Here is a 22,934-nt window from a genome sequence, read left to right as displayed (position 1 = left end):
CACAGGGTCACCTTCTAGATCTGGTGTTGATAGACCGCCAAACATACATCTTGCTTCTATGGTGGAACAGTATCAATTTAAACAAAGGGCGGCCTTTCCAAGACCCAGTGCCACAATACGTGATAACAACAGATGCTTCCATGACAGGGTGGGGAGCACACCTCAATCAACACAGCATCCAAGGACAATGGGACGTACATCAAACAAAGCTGCATATAAATCACCTCAAATTGTTAGCAGTATTCCTAGCGTTGAAAGCATTTCAAGCCATCATAACCCACAAATACATTCTTGTCAAAACAGACAACATCACAACAATGTATTATCTAAACAAACAGGGGGGAACACACTCAACACAGCTGTGCCTCCTGGCACAAAATATATGGCAATGGGCAATTCACAACCACATTCGCCTAATAGCACAATTTATTCCAGGGATCCAAAATCAACTAGCAGACAATCTCTCTCGAGATCACCAACAGGTCCACGAATGGAAGATTCACCCCCAAATTCTAAACACTTACTTCAAAATTTGGGGGACACCTCAAATAGACCTATTTGCAACAAAGGAGAACGCAAAATGCCAAAACTTCGCATCCAGGTACCCACACAGGCAGTCTCAAGGCAATGCTCTATGGATGAACTGGTCAGGGATATTTGCGTACGCTTTTCCCCCTCTCCCTCTCCTTCCATATCTAGTAAACAAATTGAGTCAAAACAAACTCAAACTCATATTAATAGCACCAACATGGGCAAGACAACCTTGGTACACAACACTACTAGACCTGTCAGTAGTACCCCATGTCAGGTTGCCCAACAGACCAGATCTGTTAACACAACACAAACAACAGATCAGGCATCCAAACCCAGCATCGCTGAATCTAGCAATCTGGCTCCTGAGATCCTAGAATTCGGACATTTAAACCTCACCCAAGAATGTATGGAAGTCATAAAACAAGCTAGAAGACCATCCACTAGACACTGCTATGCAAGCAAATGGAAAAGATTTGTTTGCTACTGCCATAATAATCAAGTTAAACCATTACATGCATCTCCAAAGGATATTGTGGGATACTTGCTACATTTACAAAAATCAAATCTAGCCTTCTCTTCCATAAAGATACACCTCGCAGCAATATCTGCATACCTGCAAATTACCCATTCAACTTCACTATTTAGGATACCTGTCATTAAAGCGTTTATGGAAGGCCTGAAAAGAATTATACCACCAAGAACACCACCTGTTCCTTCATGGAACCTCAACATCGTCTTAACAAGACTCATGGGCCCACCTTTTGAACCCATGCACTCTTGCGAAATGCAATTCTTAACGTGGAAGGTTGCATTTCTCATTGCCATCACATCTCTAAGAAGAGTAAGTGAAATTCAGGCGTTTACTATACAAGAACCTTTTATTCAAATACACAAAAATAAGGTGGTCCTAAGAACCAATCCAAAACTTTTACCAAAAGTTATTTCACCGTTCCACTTAAATCAAACGGTAGAACTACCAGTGTTCTTCCCACAGCCAGACTCAGTAGCTGAAAGGGCACTACATACATTAGACATCAGAAGAGCACTAATGTACTACATTGACAGAACAAAAGAAATTAGGAAAACAAAACAACTGTTTATTGCATTTCAAAAACCTCATACAGGAAACCCAATATCAAAACAGGGTATAGCCAGATGGATAGTTAAGTGCATTCAAACCTGTTATCTTAAAGCAAAAAGAGAACTGCCCATTACACCAAGGGCACATTCAACCAGAAAGAAAGGCGCTACCATGGCCTTCCTAGGAAACATTCCAATGAACGAGATATGTAAGGCAGCCACATGGTCTACGCCTCACACATTTACTAAGCACTACTGTGTAGACGTGCTATCCGCACAACAAGCCACAGTAGGTCAAGCCGTACTAAGAACTTTATTTCAGACTACTTCCACTCCTACAGGCTGAGCCACCGCTTTTGGGGAGATAACTGCTTACTAGTCTATGCACAACATGTGTATCTGCAGCTACACATGCCATTGAACTGAAAATGTCACTTACCCAGTGTACATCTGTTCGTGGCATTAGTCGCTGCAGATTCACATGTGCCCACCCACCTCCCCGGGAGCCTGTAGCCGTTTGGAAGTTATCTTCAACATTTGTACATTTGTAAATATATTACTTAAACCTTAGTTGGTACATACTTATTCATTCCATTGCATGGGCACTATTACTAACATACACAACTCCTACCTCACCCTCTGCGGGGAAAACAATCTAACATGGAGTCGACGCCCATGCGCAATGGAACAAAGGAGGAGGAGTCCCTCGGTCTCGGGACTCGAAAAGACTTCTTCGAACAAAAACAACTTGTAACACTCCGACCCAACACCAGACGGCAGACTATGCACAACATGTGAATCTGCAGCGACTAATGCCACGAACAGATGTACACTGGGTAAGTGACATTTTCATTTGATTCAGTGACCATATGAAAACATATCTGACTAAACACTCTAATTTATGGTTAGACAAAAACATGCATGTGTACCAGAAGCAGAGGAATAGTCTTGACATGTTATAATACTAAGTTTTGGAAACACTTTCACCATAAGCTTGGCATTAGGATCTATTATTTAGGATGAACTGGTGTGTGCACCATTGGTGAAAGCCTCTGGTATGCTACTGCAAGCAAAGAAAGAGGTTCTTATGCGAGGCAATCAAAACCATTATACCTTTTATGCTTCTATGTCCCTTATTCAAAAATATGACTGTATTTTGTAAATAAATTCCTCTTTGCAGAGAATCGTATAAAGAGCATGTAGAAATGTTGTCTTTGCAGAATGTGCTGCTTTAGATCATGTGCTCTAGTGTTGGGCATGAATGTTGCAAATTGTTTTTGTTCAACGTAGAGGTTTCGGTTTCAGGGTGTCTTATGATACTTCCACCAAAACCCAGAATGCACCATAACATAGACTTCATCTTGAATGATGTTTTGCCATACAGGTGAGAGTAGGTAGGTCTAGAGATGTGAAGCAAGAAAGTTTTTGAGTACTCATTTGTGAAATTATATTTAAATATTTGTTATTGTTCAAAAAGTCATTCCCTGTTCTCGCTTCCAGGCAGGGGGTAGGCACATGTAATTCTACAACTGCAAAGCCATTGCTACAGATAACGTTTTCCATTTGCAGTATATTCTGCTGTAGACCACATTCTCTGTTTAAACTGAAAAGTTGTGCTCTTCTCTCTACAGCAGTGGCTTGCGAACTATAGCAGAAAAATGATAGGAACAACATTTTAAAGACAGTTTTCCCAACTTGTGCTTCTTGTCGGGGATGAATGTCTACACAATAATGTTTCGTAAAAGTATTGATGGTACTGTGTTGCAGCATAAATTCAAATGGAATTTTACATAGGAAAACCATGGTGGCACCCTTTTTCCAGTTGGCATTTGCCATACAGTGCAGTGGGCATTGACAGTGGCATACTAAATGATAATACTTTCAACAATTAATTTGAGAAAACTCATGTTGGAAATAGTTTTTCAAAAGTGGGGCGGAACAATTCCTAAAAAAGTTGGCACTGTCAATGTAGTACATAATGGCCCTATGTGATAGAGACTTATAGTTGCAGATTCCTTACCTTAGAATTTTCCCCCAGGCGTCAGACTGGATCCGGAGATTTTTCTTCGAGCAATACCCTTGGGCGTCAGCAGGTAGCGTTGGTCTACTCCGTGGGCGTCATTGGCGTCGTGGTCGCCGTGATGACATCGGGAGTAGTATATAGACACCGTCCTAGTGCAGTGACGTCAGTTCTTTTCTTTCCGCTCTTTTCTTTCCGTGCCCCGCGCTGATCCGGAGAAGAGCTACTCTGGCTATTTTTGGCCGAATTCGACCATTTTGTTGAGTTTTTTATGTGCGACTTTGGTGCGTCGAGGATGTCCCCGAAGGCCGGGTTCAAGCCATGCGAGGACTGTCATCGGACGATGTCGGTGTCGATCCTCATCGGGTTTGTCTGTGATGTCTTGAGCGCGACCACGACCCAAAGTCGTCCTCCGAGTGCCGGGCCATGCAACTGAAGGCTTCGAGGGAGCGGTTCCTAAAGCTAATGGCGGTCCGGCACTCGACTCCGCGTAGGTCCCGGTCTCGTTCAAGAGGAAGGTCTCGAGATCGGTCGCGGAGTCATCACGACTCGTCTTCTTCTAAATCCATGGGTCAAGGTAAGAAGAAGTTGAAGAAGTCCCATCGCTCTCCGTCTTCGCCCGTTGCTTGTCAGACGCGGGAAGAGCGCCCACGCATTAGGACACAGTCCTCAGAGCCTGCGTCTGGGTCGGCTCTGCGCTTCCCCAAGTTTCCTGGAGCTGTAGTGACCCCCGCCTAACTGAAAGAGTTTTATGAGGCCATGCGCCTCCTAGTTGAGTGGGCCGACCCCGATACTGCGCCTTTGGGCCCAAGGGGTTCGGCTGAGGGGCCTTTGGGTTCCGCTACGGCAGTTTCGGCACTGGCCACCGAGGTCACCTATGGATCCGTGCGCAGAAATGCACCAACGCCTGTCGCACCCTTGAGACCTTCCCCGGCGCCGGGTCGATTATCGACGCTCCGACTTCGGTGGTGCCCACTATCGACGTCGACCCGATTCTTAACCCCGATGACTCGGAGTGGCATCAACCAACGCCGCCTTCGGCTTCGATGGGGCTTATTTCCCCAGGTCAGATTCGGACCCTTTTTCTTATGGGTACGAATATGGGGAGGAATTGGAGGGGTCCCTGGACCCTTATGAATACCAGGATGACCCTACAATGGACTGGGCTCAGGAATTGGGTGAAGCCAGTGGTCTGGATACTTCTCCTGATGCTGGCATGCTGTCTCCTCCTACCGTGGCTACGGCGGAGGGAGCAACTTATCGTATGGTGGTCAGTAGGGCAGCTGAGGTCCTTGGTCTCGAGCTTCCCTCTGTTGAGGTCAGGTCTGATCTCCTGACGGAGATGCTTCAGCCTGGGGCTTCTACTTCAGAACCCCTTTTGCCTTTTAATGAAGCCCTCACCGATGTCCTTTTGGGTACACGGTCCAAACCCAACACAGGGGCTCCTGTGAATAGGACTATAGCACTCCGATATCGGCCCGCTCCGAACTACCCTAAATTCCTGTCCCAACACTCCACGCCTGAGAGTCTTGTTATCCAGTCTTCCTCTTCTTCGGGCGCATTCCCTTCCGCCCCCCCGGATAGGGAATCCAAAAGGCTGGAACAGTTTAGCAAGACGTTGTTTTTTGCTCCAGTCTTGCGCTGCAGTCTGTGAACACCACATGCCTTTTGGGACGCTATACCCACTCTTTGTGGGATACGGTTGTGCAAGTCCAGCGGCAGATACCGGAGGAGGCCAGTGCTATCGTCTCCCAAGCTGTGAATGATGGGAGATATGCAGCAAAGTTCACAATCCGTTGTGGGCTGGACACGACCGACTCTCTGGGCAGATCGGTTGCTATGACAGTGGCCTTGTGGCGCCGCGCCTGGTTACGTACTTCTGTTTTTTCTGGGAATGTCCAACAGTCACTCATGGACATGCACTTTGATGGCACCCGTCTCTTCGGAGACAAAGCGCATTTGGCCTTGGAGAGATTCAAGATTTTCTGGGTTATGGCTCGGTCCCTCGGTCTTTCCTGGCCCCTCGCCCACCACTGTCCGCTTTTCGCCCCTTTCGTGGCCACGGAAGGGGCTCCCTGTCGCGTCCTCCACACAGCCACCATGCCTCGCATGCTGGTCAGCCTATGTGAGGCCAAGGATGCGGAATCCTAAATGGCCGTGGGACAGGGAACCAGAGGTCTGTCCAGTCCACCTCTGCCCCCGCTGCAGCCTCCAAGCCCTCCTAGTCCGTCCCCTCACTCCCGTCCAGTTGGTGGCAGGATTCACCATCACCTGCCCCAATGGGAACATATCACCACAGACAGGTGGGTTTTGCAGATTGTTCGAAAGGACTACTCCCTCCCTTTCGAATCTGCTCCACCACCCATGCCACCATCCTTCAGTCACCTTCCAGAGGATCATTTGGCACTTCTCTGCCAGGAAGTCACAGCGCTGTTGGCCAAAGGAGCTACAGAAAAGGTCCCTGTGCCAGAAGTAGGTTGTGATTGTTATCCCTGCTACTTTCTGATACCAAAGAAAGACAAGGGCTTACGGCCTATCCTAGACCTTCGGGACCTTAACTACTTCCTCAAGAAGGAGAAATTCAAAATGCTCACCCTCGCTCAGGTTCTGTCTGCCTTGGACCCAGGAGACTGGATGGTAGCGTTGGACTTGCAGGACGGTTATTTCCACATCCCCATCCTGCCTGCCTACCGACGCTACCTATGATTCGTGGTAGGTCACAAGCACTTTCAGTTTATCGTGCTCCCCTTCGGCCTTACCAGCGCCCCTCAGGTGTTCACGAAAGTGATGGTGGTGGTTGCAGCTCATCTGCGCAGGCCAGGGGTTTCAGTCTTCCCCTACCTCGATGACTGGTTGTTGAAGGTGGACTCGCCCTAGAAAGTCGTCTCCCACCTTGAGACTACGGCGAACCTCCTGCACACGATGGGTTCACTATCAACGTGCGGAAGTCACACCTGACACCCTCTCAGTCGCTCCCTTTCATCGGAGCAGTTCTGGACACAATGCAGTTTCGGGCTTATCCTCCGTAAAAACGAGTCCAAGTCATTCAGGCTATGATTCCGATCTTTCGGCCTCGGTCTTGGGTTTCGGTGAGACTGACTCTGAGGCTGCTGGGTCTCATGGCCTCCTGCATCCTGCAGATGGCATATGCGGGCTCTGCAGTGGGACCTGAAGATCCAGTGGGCGCAGCATCAGGGGAATCTCTCCAACCTGGTCCAGATCTCAGAGGGAACTGCTAAAGACCTGCAGTGGTGGCTTTCAAATCCATATTGGGTCCACGGCAGATTCCTCTCCCTTCCTCAACCAGATCTCTCTGTAGTGACAGATGCGTCACTTCTGGGTTGGGGTGGCCACATGGGAGAGGCGGAGATCAGAGGCCTTTGGTCTCCAGCGGAGTCTGGGCCCCATATAAATCTGCTGGAGCTCCGGGCGATCAGGCTTGCGTTGAAAACATTCCTTCCCTCTCTCAAAGGGAAAGTAGTGCAGGTGTTCACGGACAATACTACCGCCATGTGGTACTCCAACAAACAGGGCGGAGTAAGGTCCTGGACCCTTTGTCAGGAGGCACTACGCCTCTGGACATGGCTGGAACATCAGGGCATTACCCTGATGGTTCAACATCTGGCGGGCTCCCTCAACGCCAGAGCGGACGAACTCAGCCGTCGATGCACATCCGATCACGAATGGCATCTCCATCCGGAGGTGGCGCAAGGTCTCTTTCAGCAGTGGGGAGAGCCTTGGTTAGATCTGTTCGTCTCCGCGGAGAACGTGCAATGTCAGCTGTTTTGCGTGTTGGAGTTTCCATGGCGGCACTCGCTCAGAGACGCTTTTCGTCTCATGTGGAACTCCGGCCTCCTTTACGCCTTCCCGCCTATCCCTCTTCTGCCCAGAGTTCTCAATAAAATCAGGAACGACCGGGCCCAAGTAATCTTGTTGGCCGCGGACTGGGCACGGAGAGTATGGTAGCCAGAGGTATTGAGCATGTCCCATCGATACTCCACTCAGACTGCCTCTTCGGGTGGATCTTCTGTCGCAGCAACATGGGTCGGTTCTTCACCCGAACCTGTCCAACCTCTGTCTTCATGCGCAGAGATTGAGCAGCCTTTCCATCCGAGGTCTGCAATGTTATCTTGGCAGCCAGGCATCCATCCACTAAAACTGTATACGCCTCTCGTCTGAATAAATTTGTGGCATGGTGTACCAGCAAATCTGTTGATCCTCTTTCCGCCCCTCTATCCGAGCTTCTTCTGTTCATTCTTTCTTTGGCCCAGCAGGGCTCTGCTTTGGGCACCCTTAAAGGGTATTTATCTGCCATTTCAGCCTTTCTTAGGCTACCTGATCAGCCCTCACTCTTTAAATCTCCTATTGTGAGTAGATTCCTCAAGGGGCTCACCCATTTATTTCCTCCCACTCCATTTATCATGCCTCAGTGGGACCTGAATCTTGTACTTACTTACTTGATGTGTACCCCCTTTGAGCCGTCAAAAATGTCTTTCTAGTCGCTATCACCTCTGCTCGCAGGGTGAGTGAGCTTCAGGCCTTTTCCTCAAAACCTCCCTACTTGTCTGTGCACCCTGACAAAGTTGTGTTGCGCACTAGGGCTTCCTTCCTTCCTAAGGTGGTTACACCCTTTCCTGTAGGCCAGTCCATCACTCTGCCTACTTTCTACGCACCCCCACATCCTTCCCATGAGGAGGAGAGACTCCACCATCTGGACCCAAAAAGAGCATTGGCGTTCTACCTCAATCGTACTAAAGATTTCCGGGTGGATGATTAACTCTTCGTTGGGTATGTGGGTACAAAAAAAGGAAAGGCGGTGCAAAAGCTTACCATCTCTCAATGGGTGCATCTTTGCATCAAAATGTGCTACGCTTTGGCCAAATAGCAACCTCCTGAAGGCTTGCGTGCTCATTCCACCAGAGCAACTGCTGCTTCCACTGCGTTAGCGCGCGGAGTTCAGGTCCTGGATATCTGCCAGGCAGCTAGGTGGGCGTCCCTGCACACGTTTGCTAAGCACTACTGTCTGGACAGTCAGGTCAGTCGGGACGGCTATTTTGGTTGTTCGGTCCTGCAGGACTTCCTAGTATGATCTTGGTTCGCAACCCACCACCGAGGATGGCATTGCTTGGGTATCTATTCTAAGGTAAGGAATCTGCAACTAGAAGTCTCTATCAGATGTACAAGTTACTTACCTTCAGTAACAAAATATCTGGTAGAGACATATTCTAGTTGCAGATTCCTTACCGCCCACCCATCCTCCCCACTTGCAAACTGATTTCTAGGGACAGGGATTCCCCCTTTCAGGGCACTAGCTCTGGCGCACTAATCCCAGTGTTCTTAGCTGCTCTGCGCTTTGGCGTGGAAAGTCGTTAAAAGAAACTGACATCACTGTGCGAGGGTGGCGTCTATATACTACTCCCGACATCATCACGGCGAACACGACGCCAACAACGCCTGCTCAGTTGAGCGACGCCACCTGCCGACGCGCAAGGGTATTGCTCGATGAAAAATCTCCGGATCTAGTCTGACGCTGGGGGAAAATTCTAAGGTAAGGAATCTGCAACTAGAATATGTCTCTACCAGATATTTCTTTACCGAAGGTAAGTAACTTGTACTTTAACATCTAACATGTGGGAAGGTTCTTTCTACAACCATTTGAGGTTGGGGATAAAAACTTGGCAAATTAATAGTTTGAGTGACTTGGATTGGGCAGACGACCGTGAGAAGAAAATGAGGTTTCGTCCCAAGACGACCAATTTTTTTTGAGCTCACTAAAAGGTTATTTTACCTTTTAGAGCTTGCAGTTCACTAACTCTATGAAGAGAAGTGATTGCAGTGAGGAAGGTCCCCTTCCAAACATGACTCTTTAGTTGACAATATACTGAGGGCAAAACATCATTTTAATTGTAAATTACGTTTTATTTGGTTTACTGTGGACTGTTTAAGGTACAATTTATAACTGAGTTTAAAGCACCCTTTTATGTAAAAGCTATATGTAATTTTTGAATTGTTTTGTTACTGTCAAGTGACTAGTCATGGAGGCTATGGAATTCATATTCGTTGAAAGCATCTTTTCAAGGAAGACACATTGATGTTATATCGAAAAATTTTAATAAAAAAAGTAAAGCTTTGTTTCCCCAGAACCGATTCCAATATATTCAATCAGGGAGTCAGGATCCAGGACCCAGCTCACCATTTTGCTGGCCGCCTGCAGGGGAGTGAGCACAGGGCAGGTGAGGCTGTGCACCCAACCCCTTGCTGCGCATGACCCAAGGTCACGCGTGGCAGGGGTTGGGCATCTGTGGGGTGTTGGGAACCCAACAGTGTCAGGGTTGGTCACAGGGCAAGCCATCATACTTTGCTTTAAAAAACCTAGAAATTCACTAAAAAAAACAAAGCTTAAAGGGATTTTATAGGTGAAAATGTTGTTGAAACATACCATTTGAAACAAACAAAACCACTGAAATTTGCCAGTTATAGTTATCTCAAGTAACTGTAGCTCGTGCCTTTGCCATGCACTGCTAATTACCTAACATGTTCAATGAAATCATTGATCGCATCACTCCAGCATCTGAAAAAACATCATTGATGACAACACTAGGCGTATTAAAAAATATTTTAATCTGTAACCCAGCACCGATGATAACCAAGTTTTTAGTTTCGGTCAGGTTAGGATGTTAGGGTAGTTTATCATGTAATTTATTTTTAATTACATTTATTTGCCTATGCAATAAAGTTTGACTTTGATGTTACAATATTTTTCTTTGACACACCTGTGCCTGATATATATTGACACCAATACTCTAATTTGCAGGTCGCCATCTCCTCCCGATGATGAAGAGGTGTTTCCAGGGAAAGAGGTTTTGGATAGTTTTATGCTCTGGATTGATTTCTGTGATCATCTTGTGAAAGAAGCACATCCGGTAAGACTGAGACAAAGGTGTTTGGGTGCAGGAACACATTGAACTCTCGGTTAGTGTTGGAACTCAGGAACATATTTCAAGGGTTCAGGTTGGCCCACACTGAGCAGCCAGGTCTGCTCTTGCCGCAGTGAACTCTTGTTAGTGTTGGAATTCAGGAGCATATTTCTTGGATGGGTCTAGGTTCCTCCATGTTGTTTAGCTAAGTCTGCTGTACTTACAGCAGATTATTGACTGTTTTGGGAAGTGATCACACACACAAAGGGTGAACGGAGGAATACATGTAAATTGTTTCCCATCAGGACTAATATCAGTAATGAGTGGTTAGGCAGGCCTCTGTCCAGAGTGGCACAGCGGGCGAAAAACAATGGGTTGAAATGCTGCCCAGAGTAATTGCCAGTGGTTTAGACTATTGGAATTACACTTCCATCACCATTTGTGTTTTTGATGTAACTCTCCAAGTGGCCAGGATGGTGCACAGATGTAGGACCCATACTGCAGCAGTTTCCAATCTGTGCTCTGCGGACCCCCAGGGTCCGTGACACATTTCTAGGGGGTCCGCAGGCCTGGGCCACCAAGAAGGCACTTCTCCAGCTAGGGCCTCTGGACAGATTTATTACTTCCTTTGTGAAGCAGTTTTAAAAGCAGTGTAGAGTTCTTTGTACATCCAGCAGCTTTCTGGCAACAAAAGCATCAAGATAACTCTAGTGATTAATGTACCTGCTGCAGAGAGATGGGCGTATTGTCTGGTGGCAGTTTTGACTTATCTAAGGTAGCACACATGGTTAATATGCCTGCTGCAACGAACATGTATCATGCAAAGAACAGTGTTTTATGTACATACCACAGTGGGTTACTGATTTTGTCACAAAGATTCTTTGGTTAGTGTGCAGTTCTTAATTTACAATCTTAATCTAGCACAGTGAGCTGTGAACTGCCATCAAAGAAATGCATGCAAACTGCATGGCACAAATTAGAAAGTTATGTTTTCTTTCTCAGTCTTTCATTTTCCTTGTGCTGCTAAAAAAGGTTTTCTTGCAGAGAAATACATTCTTATTATTAAAGTCAACAATAACCACTGTGTTATGTTCTGAATCCTGTGTTTGTGCTTCCCCAGACCAAGCACTCTTAGAAAATGCCTACTAGTGTGGATGACATGTGAATCCTACACTTTGTAGTCCCCTGTAAAGTGCTCCCACACAATACTCTTGTATGAGAGGTGCAATAAAACAAATGAATTACATGTGACAGAGGTTATAGAGAGATGAGGCCCTTATGTTTTTACTTCCTTTCACCACCACAAATTTATGTGAAAAAAGCTTTCTCAGATCCTACGTACCTAGAAAATAAAAACCGAAATTGCTTGAGAAATGTAGAATCTGATTTGAGGATTCAGCTTTCGTAAATAAAAACAAACATTAAAATATTAATCGCTGAGATTCCCATAAATGTTTTTCTATTTCTGCATATTTTTTAATATAAAATAATTATATCTTTAATATTTTGAGTGCTTGTTTGGCGTGAACTTGTTTGTTTTTTGTGAATTAGTGTTTTAATGTTCGAAATATAAATCGTACAAATTGCTTAGGGGTCCCCGGCTTCCAGTAGTGATTCAGTGGGGGATCTCAGTAGTTAAAAGGTTGAGAACCACTGCCTTACTGTGTCTGACACAGGATTTAAGCTATACCTCATTTATGAGCCCTAACAAGGCTGAAACTGGTGTGGGGTTGTTTGTGTTCCCTTCTGGAGGGGGTCTTATTTGACATTTCTAGATGGACTGATCCACAAGGAGTAGGTTCTGTACTGATTTGCAGAAGATGGACCTCTGTCTAGAGTGGCATGGTGGGCAATAAAAACAACGGTCTGGAGTCCTGCCCATAGCAATTGCCAGTGGTTTATGCTATTAGCAAACATCTCGACCATCACATTTTTTGTGTGTGATGCTTTGGGAAATGAGCCACATTCTTTAGGGGTACGTCCTCAAAGTGAATTGTCAGCTTGTATGAAGTCTGGAGCACATTCTTGAGAGGTGTTGAGCAGCTCTGGACTGCTTAGTCAGATTTTTGCATTACACAGAGATGTTTGTTCTCAGGGATACATTCTCACCAAGCGTTTTAGGAAGGCCTGTTCTGCACCAAGGCGCATTCTACTCCCAGTGAGAAGTTAGATGATCCTGGAATTCAGGAACACATTATTTTAAGGAACTGGCATGATTGGTACTGTACAGTCAGCATACTGTCAGTCTTGTTTTCCATACTTTTGTGGACAATCCCATCTTCCTTGATTTTGCACATGCTTGTGCTTTATTCCCCATCAAAATGCAATCTTCTTGTGCCTTAGATTCTTTTTTCAAAACTCGGATATTCCTTGAATACCTCTCCTTCTGTTACAGTTTGAGATTCTGATCATAAAAACTTGAAGATTCCTCAAGGCCACTTAGCTGTCACTCAGTGTACAAGGTAGAGTGGGATGCCCAGAGTAATTGTATAGACTGGAATGTGGTTGTGTGGTTGACAAAACCCGTTTTGCTGTATGCATTACTTATTTGTCCTTCTCTGGTCTTTCTTTAATAGCTATTGGCATCTGCACTGTCAAAGTCCATATCTGACCGGCTCTTTTACGGGTTGTTACAGCCGCAGCTCCTGCAAATGTAAGTGTTGCAAGACTTGCTTTGCTCGACTAAAGTTGCCTGTGAGTTTATTTTATACGTTGTGATTGAGAGATGGGGCACTGGAAGTTACTGGACTGAGGTGCATTGATAGAGCTTCTTTGTGTGTTCCAAAGCAGAATAGTAGATGATGCATGTCAGGATTGACGTACATACTATGAGTTGTGTGGGGGTCTCGGTATTTGTACAGCAGAAGATCTGTACATCAAGATTGAAGAACAGCTGTATGTGGCCTCTGTACTGAAACTGTGAGGGGTGCTGCTAAATGGTATTGTGGAGAAAAACACATGTTGGTCCCAGTACAAGAATAACTGGTGGTGTTTTGAGGCAAGGCTGAGGTACATTGGGAGAGTTATGTGTGGGTTCCATTACCAGAATAGCAGAAGGTGCTGAAGGCCATGATTGACGTTAAATTGACAGAGTTGCTGTGTGACTTGCAGTACTGGAACAGTAGCAACCGGCGCAGGACCTGACTGGGTTGCATTAGTAGAGGTTCTGGGCCGGGTTCATAAAGGTAAAACCAAAGCTGAAGTCTAAGTTTAGACTTGAAGACTACATGTAGATCTGAAGTCTGAGTGTAGACATGAAGTCAGTCTATCTTTAGACCTGAAGTCTACGTTTTGACCTTAAGTCTAAACTTAGACTTCAGGTCTAAGTTTACCTTTGTTATCCCAGCCTCTGTTCCAGTAGCACAGTAGGATGGGTGCAAGAACTGGCATTGAGGTGCCCTCGCTCAGCTGTGTGTGGGTTGGAGTAACAGAATGGCATGGGCAGCTGCAGGTCCAGATTGAGGTGGAGAGTCTACAAAATTTGCTGAGATCCTCAATATTGGTGTTACTGGTATAAAGTCATTGACTTGTTGTCTCCTTCCCTCTGGTATCACAGGGATGAGTATGGCATACTTACCTCCACGGCAGTCATTGCGGCACTTGTCCGGCAGATCACAGCGCCAGCGCTCTTGGAGGAGGTGGTCTTCTTTCTGCTGGGTAGCGAGAGGCAGCGAGAAGCTCGCACAGACTCACACCACCGGCACCCATTGCGCGGCCAACTGATCGAGCACTGCAATCACTTGTCTGACGAGGTAAGTGCTGCTAAGGAAAGGTGTTACAAAAACCTTTTTCGAACTTAAATAATGACTTTGACATAATTACCCAGGCTCTCGCTGCTGGCTATACAATTATTCAGCTTGACTGGAGACACTAAGGTATGCAAAACCAATTATTCCTACCAAATATTAAATGTTACAAAAAAGAAAAAAAAATTTTTTTACTACACCCTAAATGTACACACTGATGAATAAAAACATGTAATTGTCAAAATCGTGCACCAAAGATGACGTTCACACAAATGCAAATCAGTACCTGTAACTATACAAATGTATGTTTTTTGGCAACATCAAATATTGATATATGTCCTTATCAATAGAACACTGCAGCTAATTAGGCATACTTCACCGATAACCTGGAATTTATTGCCCCTTCAAAGTATACAGCAGCAAGAGCTAAACAGATCAGAAATTCTGAGAGGTAGTATTTCAGCAGTCAGACTCTACACCGCTTCGCGTCCGAGTTGCCCCTTCCTCCTCGCAGATTAGGCTCACTCCACTCTTTAAAATGTACCTGTTCCATGGGTCTACCTAGATAAAAAAAATAGTGGGATTTTCTCGGAAACAGAATTGTGAAGTAATTGAATGGAAAATGTGTCTCCCGCTCCTTGACTATATCTTCCCAGCCCTGAAGTACCCATTCTACCTTGGAAAAGGATCCGCATTGCCTGTGGATTAATCAGTATTAACCTAATTGCTCCAGTGATTCGCTGAATTCTAAATCTGGCCCTTTGAGTTCAGCTCTCCCATCCTCCACTGTTGGTCCCTTTGCACACATCCTTTTCCTCATTCTTTCTATATATATACTCATGTTTCCTTTTCCTCCACACGTCTTCCTCCCCTCAACCCCATCTCCTCTCTGTCTACCCCTCCTCATTTTTTCATTCTCCAAGTTCTTGTTCTCACATTACTCGTGTTTCTCCCTCCTCTCTTTCACTCCTTCTCTCCTCTTTCAATCTCTTTTGTTTGTCTGTCCATCCCTGTGCCTTTCATTTCTCAAATCCATTTGTCCATTCCTCCTTTACTTTGCCTTTTCATCCTCTCTATTGATCCCTCTCCTCCTTCCTCTAGCCATATCACCTGTTATTTCCCCCCCTCAGTTCTTCTGCTCCCAGTTGCTCAGTCTTTCCTCCTCGCTCTCACTTCCATCCTTTCTTACGCGCTCTCTTTTCTCACCTCTTCTCCTTTTACTTGCAATGTCCATTTTCTTTCCTCATATCCCATCCTGTCCAGTTCTCTCATGTTCCCCTTCATTCTCCGTCTACCATGGGTCTCATTCTTCCTTTTTCCCTGCTACCATCCCTTCTGTATTCTTTCCCTCATTTCGACTCTTCATTCTACTTTTTCTAGCCATATATGCTCTTTGTCTGCCTTCTCGTTTGTCCCATTACTTCTGTCTCTCCTTTCTGTGTTCTCTTGAAGGTGCAAGCAAATAATGATAGAACTGGGATACTTGGGTGACGGTCAGTAAAACTGGAGAAGGGTCTGAAAGTAATGAGATGGCTTAAAACGGTCACACTCGATAGCCATAAAACACAAGGGAAAGATCTGAAGATTATATATGGTCAGTGACTAATGAATGGATAGAACATGGCTGAACTGGAGAGCCGGCAGTGCACGCCTGCTGCCATGCTCTGTGGAGCACAATACAACCTCTCAGCCACTTAAGCCTAGCCATCTCACACGTGAAGCAGTGTCTTCTTTATCAAACTACGTGCAGTCTTTTCTTGCAGTTTGATTTAGGTCACGTCACGTGAGGTAATTTCCTGTGATGTGGTGTTTAGGTTACATGTTTTGATGTCATTTGCTGTGATGTCATCATTATGCAATTTAGCATGTTTGAACATTGAAAAGTCCTACCTCTTTATGGCCACAGAATGTTGGCAAGAAAAGAAATCAGTAGCAAGCTGTACTACAAGTCTAGGACTCCAGGATGCACTCAGCCATGGCATGTGGAAGGAACCGTCTTATGAAGCCGAAAAGAGATTATGAAAGCCCATCTCCACCATTAGACCCCTGGGGCCTGAACATATGAGGTGCTGCCTAAATTTGACTTTCACATGCATCCCTCAAACGTTGCACATTTACTGCTCTCTCCGAGTGAACTTGACACCTCCCTCCATCAGATGACAAACATGTTGGTGCTGCGCAGTCGCAAAGGCATGTTTTGGTTAAGGCTTACTTCATCATGCTAAGCACATGCATAACTATCCTCACTGCTCATTTCAGAAGGCAGTCCCAGGAACTCAAAAGAAAATATGCTCAACACTGACAAGGTGATATTTCGATTTCAGAGGTTATGGTCAATGGCTCAGAAGGGTGTTTACTAGAAAATTGTTAAACATGTGGCTATTTCTTCCATGATAACAATTTAAACATCCAAAATGGTCTTTATTTTAGTGGGGTTTCGTTTAGGGAGTTTGGGAGCATTTCAGAGGCTGGGGTTGTTTGAAAACAGATAAAACAATTAATAATACTCTGTATTCTTTTGAGGTTTCAGTTGAAAACATAAACACACTTAAATGTAACAATATTCTCCATGGGAGTTCATAGGCCTGACTGTGCTTGAGACACTTTGTACTATTTATTGTGTTTCATTCCATCCCTTTTTGTTGGCTGTCTTTATATTGCACCAATTTCTTCTGTAGATCAGTATTGCCACATTGCGCCTTTTTGAGGTTCTTCTGCGGAAACCACATGAGCAAATCATCCACAACCTCGTCCTGAGAAACTTGGAAGGGAGGACCTACATGGCACATAGTATCCATGGACCGGAGGAGAGGAGCCCTGTGGACCTCGATCAGTTTGAAAGCACAGAGTAAGTGCCTTTATCGTCGTGCATGATAAATATTTTACTGATGGTCCACTGCGGTAAACAAATCAAGTTTAGAGTAACACCCATGGGTGGTTAAAGGCCTGCTTGATAGGGCATTTCTCTGCAGAAGGCCCCTGCAGAACATTTATGGATGGCAAAGTCTCTTGCGGAGTTCAGATCAGATTCATTTTTAAGGACTTGGCTGTCAAACCAACCAAGCATACAACTGTACACTAGCACCTAGAGATAACTTCTTGTATAATATTTCATTTCATTGTATTCTCACAGAGCTTGTGCAGCCCCTAGTTGCAAGTGACATCTGTTGTATCCACTATGCACATGCAGTCTACTGCAGACCTGTGTGTGAGACTGGAAGGTTCTATTTTCATCATTCCTGCTTAGAAATATCTGCTTCTGCATATAACCTCCTACCTTTTCACTATTCTTCCTCATTATTGGTTGAAGAACTCCACATTTATTTCTACCATTCCTGCTTGCCACTGGTGGTCCCCTTTTGGAAATGTTTTCACATAGTAGATAATGCTCCGAGTTTGGCAGATAATGAAACTGATGTGCAAAATAGTGCAAAATTGTACCATAAATGAGCAATTGGTAAATTGTAAATGTGAGTAGACAGTAATTACAGAGGTTATCTGGAAGGAGACAGACCTCAGAGCATAGAGAGGTTCCTGAGCATGTGGAAATCTTAAAAACAGGTAAGGAATTCCTGGAAAAGGCAGCTGATACCAATGTATGCCGATTGAAGTGTTTCTCAGCATTTGTCATCTCAAGCTCTGGCTTTTGGGTCTACCGTCGACTGCGGAAGGAAGAAGGCCTTGCGACGTATTGATAAAGCTACACTTGTTTAAGATGAAGGAAGCGATCCTGCAGGCGGCCCGGAAGGAGGACACTGTCTTGTTTCAAGGAGCGACATGCTTAGTGTATCAAGATATAGCTCCGGCCACGTTAGCAAGAAGGCTACAATTTAGGCCAATCACGGACTACCTCCACAAGAGCAATGTGAAGTACCGTTGGACCTTACCATTTGGACAAGCCATCTCCTGTCAAAACAAAATGCATCACTTCAGCAAATCTTCTGGGCAGATCGATCTCAGACACAGCTAACTCTAACAGCACAAAAGACTTACCTCTTGAGAAGCCTGCACCCAAGAGGTAACCAAACCCATGGCTCGCGTTGAGATGCTCCAACTGAAAGGGGAGAAAGGGGTACCGGGAACCTGTGACTCTCTCTACCTGAACTTTTACCTGGCAAGACAAAATCCTTTTGCCTCTCTCTTGAAGATAAACTCCACCAAAGCTAGGACTGTTTTGATGTGGTCCTGTACACTTGCGAGGGTCCCCCTCTATAGGGGACACTGGCATCTCTGAAGCAATGCAATACACTGCCACAACTCTTCGCCCCAGAGTTTGTTCCCCCAGCTCGATACATAACACCATTCATTGAGAATGCTAAGGCAGGTTTTGTCAGAATGCCCAAAATGATCTACAGTTATACGAATGATAGACTATGTACAGGACTAACGTCCCAACTTGTTTTAATATATTGTTATTTGTTGATAACCATGAGTAGGCTTGTAGTGAGATATGTGACTGAACGCACCCGGGGTCAATATCAGTCCACTGGGAGGGACAGAGGTAGGTGGGGGATAGGCGGGAGGCAACCACGTTGAATGACATTGGTTACCAGTACAAACTTTAGTCACAATAATGTGGAATGTAAGGGGACTGAATTACCCCTGTCAGAGACAAAAGACATGGAAATATCTCCTGGACGCGAGGTATGATATAGTAGCCTGACAGGAAACTCCTTTGACACGCAATGAAGAGGGAAAACTCCGACATAGGAAGTATCCGACAGCATTTAGGTCATGCCATACCATAAAACACAAAGGGGTGGCTATCCTTTTTCATGAGTCCCTAGCCTTCCAACATATTGCACATAAACCTGACAAGGAAGGGAGATTTCTGATGGTGAAAGGTACAATAACTGGCCGCACTTTTACGATAACTACCATGTTTGCTCCTAACACGGCTCAGGCGATCTTTATTAACTCTTGCCTTCAGCAAATGGGGGAATTTTCAGAGGGGAAGATTATCCTATTGGGAGACTTAAATTTGATCTGGGACAAAGATGTAGATGCCTCTCACCCTGCACATGCCCCATCCGCCAGCTTCTCCACATCCTTGAAAAAAAGGATGGCTGAATTAGGGCTACTCGATGCTTGGTGACACATCCTGACACTAAGGACTATACCTTTTTTTCCCACTCCCATTGTACTTATTCCTGACTGGATTACATATTTACAAGTCAATCCCTCGCCCAGAGCATTCACACATTGGAATTTCACCCCATAATAATTTCTGACCATGCCCCAGTACAGCTGAATTTAGACTGGTCCAGAGGGGTCCCAAGGGAGAGGAGGTATTTTTTTTTCAATACCCCTATCATTTGAGATGAGACAATGCGTGATGTAGTTCGCAAAGCCATCTCTCAGTAATTTACTCTAAATGACCCTCAAGACACCGACATGGCTAACACTTGGAATGCATTCAGGGCAGTTACTAGAGGGAAATGGGTCTCGTTGATGTCCACTCTTACCAAGCAAAAAACCTGATAACGAGTGACCCTGGCAGCTGAATTAAAGAAGGCAGAGCAGGTACACAAACAATCCCCCACTCTACAAACACAACAAAATGTCACAACAATTAGAGGGAAACTACATGAAATCTATACAAATAGAGCAGAGTTTACCAGGCTTCGCCTTCGCCATGGGGCATATATGCAGGGCAACAAAATAGGACCCAGATTGCCCTGACAACTGAGGGTAAAAAAGAGAGAGTATATTCCCACCCTCCTCCTGAGACAAGGGGGAGAGGCCAAGACAGAACGAGACAAAGCAACCACTTTCAGTAACAGGCCAGCAAGGTCTGAACAGTTGCACTATCTAGACAAGGCCCCCCTACCACACTTCACTTAGGAACAGATTGAGATTCTGGGCGAGCCTATAGATGAGGAGGAGGTTAGGGCAGCGATATTTGTGCTAAAATTGCACAAATCACCTGGACCAGACGGCTTCACAGCACAATTCTATAAGACTTTCGCGTCGGAGCTTTTACCACTATTGACTAAGCTGTTTAATTACATAGCCACTAAACCGGGCATCACCCACTTGATGAGTGAAGCACTGATATCAGTCATACCGAAACCAGGAAAAGACCCACACCTCTGCTCCTCCTATAGACCCATCGCCTTACTTAACCTTGATGCTAAATTGTACTAAAAAATATTGCCCACCTGCTTAGAGAGAATATTGCCACATCTGATACACCCAGATCAGTCGGGATTTATGTGGAGGAGACCAAACTCATGACAGTTTGAGGCGACTGCTACACTTAATAGAGAGAGTGACTAAGAAAAGAATGCTCACAATACTGTTCACTTTAAAAGCAGAAAAGGCGTTCGACCGGGTCGATTGGTCTTTTATGTCCCAAACCATGAGGCACTTTGGCTTTAATTAAAAGTTTATCACAATGGTGCAAGGAAATTACATTTCCTCGGTGGCCTAGGTGATGGTAAACCAAATTGGGTCAAAGACTTTTCAGTTCGGAAGGGACACTCGCCAGGGATGCCTGCTCTCTCCCCTCTTGTTCGCACTTAGTATAGAACCCTTGGCAGAGAGAGTGCAACAGAACAGGGAGATTCAGGGTATACCCTTTGGATCCACTAACCATAAGATCTCTCTGTTTGCAGACAACATTCTTCTATCCTGAATGGCATCACAGACCTCACTCCAAGCTCTGCAGAGCGAACTGGCTGAATTTGAGGGAGTCGCAGGGTACCAGATTAACTTGTCTATAGCCTATCTCCTTAATCTTACCCTACCCTCTGCTGAGATGGAGCACTTGACACACAACTCCCCCTTCCAATGGACAAGGAAGGGATTCATATATTTGGGTATTAGACTCACCCCTGCATCGTAGACCTCTACAAAGTCAACTACCCTTCACTGATTAAACAACTTAGGGCTGACATCAAGAGATGTTCACCTCTCTACATGACTTGGTTATGTCACATTCATGCCCTCAAGATGACAGTGCTGCTGAGGTTTTTATATCTCTTTCAGGGACTGCCCATCTCAATGGAAAACGTTTTTTTTTCTACCCTGAGGACTCTCCTGACTAAATTTATTTGGCGAAAGGAAAGGGCTAGGCTCCCCTACCAAGTACTTCGCTACCAAGATCGGTTGGGGGATTGGCCATCCCGGATTTCCAAACATATTACAAGATATTACAAGGCAGCACAATTATGAGTAATCACAGAGTGGTCACTTCGAGAGTAACATAAACATTGGCTCCATATGGACCATGCAGTGACGGAATGCTATATTTGGGACTTGTTATGGAAACCTAAGGCTGATAGACCCGGTGATGTGTGTCTTAGCACCCCCACTAGAAAATCTTTAGACATTTGGGATAATGTCAATAAGTTGGGAGCGTGGGTCCAGTTTCTATCTCCATTTACACCCATTCACTTCAATCAGGCTTTCCCGCGAGGACTTCCGCAGGGCCTCTTTGAGAGATGGAGGACGGAAGGGTGTTTGGTGATATTTGAATTATTCCATGGGCCTGAAATACTCACCTTCAAGAATTGCCAAAGAGAATTTGGATTGCCACCAACTGAAAGATACCACTATACACATCTATGGCACTGGGTCTTCCGCCCAGACATTAGGGAAACAGCAAACCGAGACCTCCCACCCGTATAACAATTTGTGAAATCACAGGCAGATTCTAGGGGGCAATATCATTTCTCTACCAGCTATTGTTGAAGATGATCCCTCGCACCTCTCCCTGTTATGTAAAATTCTGGTCTGACCTCCTTGGTGAACATATCTCAGAAGACCAGTGAGCCCGATTGTGGCACCATATCCCGCGATACAATGGGGTTGAGGGAGGCTCAATACAAAACTCTATATGATTGGTACTTATACATCTCAAAACATAAAAAGATCTTCCCCACCACCACTGACACCTGCTGGTGGGGATGTGGCCTATTGGGAGTATACAGACATACATGGTGGAACTGCCCCTCGATTCGACCATACTGGTCTGAAATGTTAGATCAGATAAAAGACATATTGGGCTATCCAATCCCGGCCTCCCCTGGCTTCGCTCTTATAGGACTTAGAGACAAATCCCTTCAATAGCAAACAGCGAGTGATAGGGTGATTGTGTGACTGTGCTTGGCGACCGCCAAGATGGCTCTGGTGGCGGCATGGAAGAAACCAACAGCGCCCTCGATCACTCAACGGCATGCAAGACTTTGGCAGGCCCTAACCGTTTTGGAGGATATTCAAAGAAATGTTGAATTCCAATGGGGTCCACTGGTGTCCTTTCTCTCTAGAGGCCTCACTCTACCGGCCTACCCACTCGTAGCCACGCACTCCACATCTTTCAGATATAGAATACCCATGACCCCTGAGGCTATGCGCCTCCAATAGAGGAGACCATAAATTACACAAAACTTGTACTTGGTGCTTAATGAAAGATGCTAATAGCTGATATTCATGGTGCATATTGTTTTTTTCTCTAGTTCTTATTTACGTTTGTAAAGAACGTTCTTTCTCTTTTCCCCTTCCCTCAATGTAACGGCCCAACATGAATATTTGCTGTAGCTTTTACAATTGACACTAAATTGTTGTGGAATCTGTAAACTATGTTAGCAATATATTTTAAGACTGCTGTCAATTTCACTGATATGTTCTCTTGCT

The 22,934-nt window shown here is 45.3% G+C and overlaps 1 protein-coding gene across 3 annotated transcripts in view; it reads left to right on the top strand.

The window, feature by feature from the left end:
• The window catches only part of FHIP2B (FHF complex subunit HOOK interacting protein 2B), a 124,533-nt gene that overhangs the window by 63,234 nt on the left and 38,365 nt on the right, over nt 1–22,934 (top strand). For all 3 annotated transcript variants that reach the window (XM_069213978.1, XM_069213979.1, XM_069213980.1), the window contains 4 exons: nt 10,449–10,557; nt 13,128–13,204; nt 14,108–14,303; nt 16,976–17,145. In XM_069213978.1, coding sequence (XP_069070079.1) covers nt 10,449–10,557; nt 13,128–13,204; nt 14,108–14,303; nt 16,976–17,145 — 552 coding nt within the window. The remainder of the gene's footprint in view (nt 1–10,448; nt 10,558–13,127; nt 13,205–14,107; nt 14,304–16,975; nt 17,146–22,934) is intronic.

This window comes from Pleurodeles waltl, chromosome 11 (assembly GCF_031143425.1).
Source record: "Pleurodeles waltl isolate 20211129_DDA chromosome 11, aPleWal1.hap1.20221129, whole genome shotgun sequence".
Taxonomy (NCBI): domain Eukaryota; kingdom Metazoa; phylum Chordata; class Amphibia; order Caudata; family Salamandridae; genus Pleurodeles; species Pleurodeles waltl.
The sequence above is the reverse complement of the archived record's forward strand: the minus strand, read 5'-3'. Positions and strand labels throughout refer to the sequence as shown.